At 28.0% G+C, this 6054-nt stretch overlaps 1 protein-coding gene across 1 annotated transcript; it reads left to right on the forward strand.

The window, feature by feature from the left end:
• The first annotated feature begins 340 nt into the window (after window positions 1-340).
• LOC112594527 (chromobox protein homolog 5-like) lies at window positions 341-5752 on the forward strand. Its single transcript, XM_025339340.1, has 2 exons — window positions 341-496; window positions 5510-5752. The coding sequence occupies exons 1-2, from the start codon at window positions 341-343 to the stop codon at window positions 5750-5752; spliced, it is 399 nt and encodes a 132-aa protein (XP_025195125.1).
• Window positions 5753-6054: the final 302 nt, after the last annotated feature.

Here is a 6054-nt window from a genome sequence, read left to right on the forward strand (position 1 = left end):
ATTTTAATTTTTGACAATCCACTGTTCTATTTTCATAAGTTTAAGTTTTAAAACGTAAAAGATAACCTCTAAGTTAAACACAATATTATTTATTGGTAAGCAATCATAATATATAATATTGTATGATAAAAAAAGATAGCAACATCGTTCTTGTTTCTTCTAAAGGGAGAAAATAACAATGGAAGGGTGAGGTCGCTTCTATAATGTTTCATAGCCCACTGTCGTAGGTTGGCAACATTGTCGGTCCAGCGTCCACGAAGGAGGTGCTTCCTTTTGACAATGCCTTTGTTCAAATTTGATAACATAGTCGGTCTTGATACCGAGCGCACAATAACATAATATGTGGTTTCTTGCCATTGTCGTCAGTATTGTGTTAGTCACGTTATTATACTTTTGCTACGCATACTACTTCATCGAAGAGCGTTCGCCCTCATCACCGCCATTATTACCATCAACAATTATCAGGCATCTTCGTCGTGAACGATTAAGACAATCTGTAAGTACTATTATTGCTATTCATTTTTGTAATTGTATTTTTTTTTTTGTCAAGGATCACAAAAGTGTTCCCACGCTTTTTTTTCTCGTTTGCAATATATACTATATAGACAAAAAGCATTCATGTTTAAAATCAATTATATTAAGCCAAATAACAATAAAATATTAACAGTTTACATAATATGTTGAACCCTCAAAAATAGTGTTCTCTATAATTTTCGCATCAAGTGATTTTACTTAGAAATTACAAAAAAATGATTTTCAATAATGCTTTTTGTCAATATTATGCGTGGGCCTGAGAAAAAAAACATGTATTAGGTCGCCATCTTTTTAATATATTTTCATGTAGTGAAATTGAAACCTGGAATATACCGTGAACCTACTGTCGACTGTTAAAAAGAAAAAATAATAGGAAGATAAGGCGAACGGTATTATGATATTATATTGATCCTATAATATTATAATCGGTCGTGACTCGTGTAGTATTCTATACCCTTATTTCGGCGCATTATGCTACTAACCGCTGTACGTTTCTATGTTGCTGGACTCCCCACCCCCTGGTTAATCGTTCGGTAACGATTATTACCAATCGTACACCGTCGTCATTGTTTCCGCTGCCGTGTAGGTAATAGGTATCTATATACAGTGAATCTATATCGGCGCCCGGCGACGTAATTGATGAATATGTAGTAGTAACATTGATGGGGATGATCGTTGTGCGGGCACCGATAACCGGTAGCGGGGGCCGGGGAGTATGCGCTGTCACAGTGCGTCTTTGTCCGCCGCTCGGTGTACCGAATGGAGTATAAACCAGTGGTTCTTAACCTTTGGTCCGCGGCCCTTTGGCGGTCAGTGATACTCGTGTTGGGAGTCCGCGACAGTCTTAATAAATATTATTAAGGCGGTCCGTGATCTACTAAAGGCTGAGAACCACTGGTAAAGACGACAGTGCGCCTACTACTGTCTACTGTGTGTTTATGTCTAATGTTAAATAGTGTAATCATTGGGAAATGTCGTACGCGCTCTCTTGTAAGCATAATAATTGTATACCAATGTAAGCGACAGTAACAAAATAGCATACATCAGTGATGTAGTCATGATTTTATTTAACAAGTTTACGCTTAAATGAACTAAACCTGACATGCTTTGTAGCGACGAATCTAGGGAGGGGGGCCTAGGGGCCCAAGCCACACCCCAAACATATTGTTTCACAAATTTTTTTTATAATTCTATAGATCCCGATATTACTATATTTCAAATCACATATACGTCTAATAAAATCCAGCGCGACAGAAGTGGCGCAAAGCTAAGTAATAAAAAAAAATAAAAAAAATAGCGTAGCATAATAACGTATACGTATAACAGGAGCCAGAATTTAACCATCGAAAACCCGTCCTTATTTATGTTAATCCTTTGTCCAGCCCTACAGGGCAAACGGCTGAACATATAATTTCGTATGAGGTATCAATCGATCAGAAATATTGTGCAGATGGGAACGGGAAACTCGCAAACAGATTGGTCAAACGGTTTACAAGTTGTAACCAAAAATGTTTAAGTAGGTACTTTTAAGACCGATTTTGAGTACGCGACAAAATATATTATATATAATATGTCCCTCGATCCGCCGCTTATCGATCCCCTCACTACTCTCATCGTAACGGTGCGGCGACGGCGACGACGGTGTGGTCTTCTCGCCGGAGGATGCCGATGAATATCCAGCGCGACGTACGACGAGTAACGACGGCGCGCGGACGATTACGACGGCGCGGTCTAACCATTAGCATTTCGTATTTTTGACTTTCGTGACTGACTAGCGTCTAGCACTTAACTACGCGCAACGTTCATACTGGTGCTGAATGGCTGTTGCTTTGATGATATATTACGATTTTTAATAATTAATCTCATATTTTGTATTCACTGCAACGAGTAGTTGTTTTGAGATTTGGTGTTGGCCGTTTCGACTTTATTATTATTTTTTTCTTACTATTATAATACTAGTATAATAATAATAGCGATGCCTGCAGATATTAACGCAAAAACATTTTAAAAAATATATAAAAATAAATAATAATAAAAATAAATAAATAATTTTAAAAAAAGTTGATATCTTACCAAAAACACTTCGTTATGACTCCGTGTAAAAAAAAAAGCTAAGATAAGAAAAAAAAAATAGTAATAATTAAATTTTTAAAAGACGTGATACAATGATACAATAAGGAAACTAAGTAAAATGTCATTTTATAATATTATAAATACCTAAGATTAATATTTTAATGTTAAATACTTAGTCAACATATTGTTTATACAGTATTGATTAATAAAAATACTAAAGTGGTTTCTTTTTATTTTGGAGTCACGTTTTTCTTTTTTATTATTATTATTATCTATATTACTTATAATTTATAAATAATAATTAAACTGTACTCAATATACTTACTAAATAAGCAATAATTCAATAATACTAATACTGATACTGATAACACTGTATAACATGCATTATTAGAGTTTTTGTAAATGACAAATAGGTACTTTTATATAACATTTTTATGATTTAATACTATCAAATACATGTCAGACAAGAAAAAAGTGTAAAAAGGGTATGCTAAAAAATTCTAAAATTCTAAATTAAATTTTAAAAATGATTTGCGTTTTAATTTTTACTTCATTAAATATGTACATATATACAATTTTATTCATTAATTAATTTGAAAGTAACAGGAGATAAATTTTATCATTCAAATTGTTAATTTTTAAATTATTCGATTATGTTACTACCTATTTCAAAAAAATTAAATTATAGTAAGTAATTATTTAAACAGAATTAAAATATATGTGAGAATATATTATTTCTTACTAAAATTAGTGAACTATTGTACAATATTTTATATTGTTTTATATTTTTAATTAACTGTCATCATTTTTATAAGTTATTAAAAACATCAATATTATTAAGTGATGTTTAATAACATTATAAAAATTAGATTAATTTGGTTAAGATTTGATGAAATGTAATTAGGTAATTATGATTATGTTGATTTTGTCAAACTATATATCTAATTATAGGGTAAGCATGTAATTATTGGTACTATAAGAAAAAAATCAGGTTTCAAATTATTTTATTTTGTGTTAGACCTGGTTAAAATGTATTCAATTATATTTGATTTGTTTTAAAATAATATACCTGATATGCCTATTTATTAAAAACATTAAAAGTATTAGGTGTTGTAACTTGTAAAGTTAACATATTATCATTTATATACTTTAATTTTAAAATGAATTTATTTTCAATTAACCCTACACTGTATGAATTAATTTTGATGGTGAAATTTTAACTTGTAAAAATTATTTTTAATTGTAAATAGTGTTCAAAAACGTTAAAAATCATTTTATTAAAATGAATAAAGACTATTTAAGTTCTTGTATCATCTGTGATACATCATGCATTGAGGTAAAACAAAATAAATTAATTAACGATAAAAATCTTTTATACATACAAAAAAAACTTTAAAGAAACACTAATGAATTATAAAAAAATTAAGATACTATTTTTCTTTAAAAGAAAATAAAAGTATAAAAACAAATTATCACATTTTATTATTTTGATCACGTATATGATAGGTTATTAGACTTTAAATACATATAAAACGACAAATACTTATAAATTATAAAAAATAAATAAAATGTTATTCTTAAAAATGTAACAACAAATTAACATATTTTAGTATTTTAAAATTAAAAAGATACTACATTCCTTGAAAAAATACATGAATACTAATGAAGTTTATAAAAGTGAAAAAGTACTACTTCTCTAAAATATATGAATAATTAATAAAATCATAATATTAAATAATGTTATACCAGAAAAACAAGTTAATACCAATAATTAATAAAACAAATATTAGTATTTATGAAATAATGTAAAACAGTTTCTGTTTACTCTACAGCAGAAATAAATACTACATTTAGTGCAGATACAGTTAGTCAGTTTTCCACATCCATTTAGCTTACAACTTTCCCAGCTTTCCAGGTTAGACTTTTGACTAGGCCAATGGTTCAAACAGTTTCTTCTAATTAAATCAGTCAGGAATAAATGACATAATAGTTTTCCTTTTTTTATTGCCATTTCTTTTAATAATAATGTTGGAAGTCGACACTAGACAATTAACATCTAAAGTACGTTGAATTTTTTTGTCAAAACGATTAATGGTATTTTTTGGTAGAATTCCACAGTACAAAGACAAAAATGTAACTATTTTATTGTATTTCCATACCACGGAAGTAAGAAGAATATCATCAAATACAGTTATGTATTCATGTGCAGTTCCTCTAACTTCTTTATTCATTATTTTTTTTTAAATAAATTGACGATCTGGCAACCTATTTCTTATTACTGTTCCCAAGCTATGAATTCCTTTTTTAGCCATAAATGTCAACAATAGTATGGTTGTATAATGGTTATTAAAAAACACTCAATGATATACCTACGCCCGATTTTAAATACATCTTAATTTTACATCTAAAAAATTTTCAAGTTTAATTTTTAATAAACTTTATTTTTTATTATTATTAAGATCATTACATAAATGTACTTGCTTATAAAATATAATCTTTTAAATGGAAGATAGAAAGATAATAAGTGACTAATAATTATTGCATTTAAAGTTAAAAATATAATTAATAAAATATTGAAAATGATTTCTTAAAGAAGCATTTTGGTTTTTAGAGGCTTTTGAATATGATTTCTTTTTCATTAAATATTTTTATCTGGAACTTTGAGCTTGCGGAGCATTTGTAAAAGTTTATTTTAGTAAACGTTGTTTGAAATAATAGTGTATTTTGTTTTCATGGAAAATATTTCAGCTTTTTATCTGATAGGCAGCCTTATATAGTTAACAAGATAAATGCCAAAACTCAAAAAATGTAGTCTGTAACTTTTGTGACTTATTTATATAATCTTTAGTAACTGTTGCAATATCTTTTATTATTATTTATATTATTTATTAATTTTTTACAGATCGTGATGAACTTAGCTAGACCCAGAGAGAATGGAAAATTCTACTTGGATGGATTTGATGTTGGATTAACACCCAAAAGTGTTATCAAATTGAAACGCTTAATGAACAATGAATATTTCTTATTAATGCAATGGAATGAAACTGAAGATATAGCATATATAATGTATAAAGCAGGAACCAAATATTGCCCACAATTGATAATAGCATATTTTGAAAGTATTTTTGTATGGAAAGATGATTAAATGTTGTATGAAGTAACTCGATGTGTATAATTTAACTTAATTGTATGTATAAATTTAGTAAATGTTTTTAATACTTAAATTATGTATTTTAAATGTTTATTTTGTTAGTACATATACTTTTGTTATATTACTTAAAAAATATAAAAATACCATTGAGAAATCATGCTTTGAAATAATAAAAACTACAAACTATAATATCCGTTTATTGAATTATGAATCTTACATTTTATACTTACATAAATTTATGAAATAATTAGAATTTTATTTTCTATTTATTTACTAATCTTAGATTTTATAATAAA

Source organism: Melanaphis sacchari, unplaced genomic scaffold (assembly GCF_002803265.2).
Source record: "Melanaphis sacchari strain LSU unplaced genomic scaffold, SCAv2.0 Contig238_pilon_pilon, whole genome shotgun sequence".
NCBI lineage: Eukaryota > Metazoa > Arthropoda > Insecta > Hemiptera > Aphididae > Melanaphis > Melanaphis sacchari.

Excerpts from the sequence above, each read along its gene's own strand:
- LOC112594527 (XM_025339340.1), top strand. The coding sequence starts at position 341 with ATGTGGTTTCTTGCCATTGTCGTCAGTATTGTGTTAGTCACGTTATTA. Across the intron at positions 497-5,509 it reads GTGAACGATTAAGACAATCT|ATCGTGATGAACTTAGCTAG; the intron begins GTAAGTACTATT and ends AATTTTTTACAG.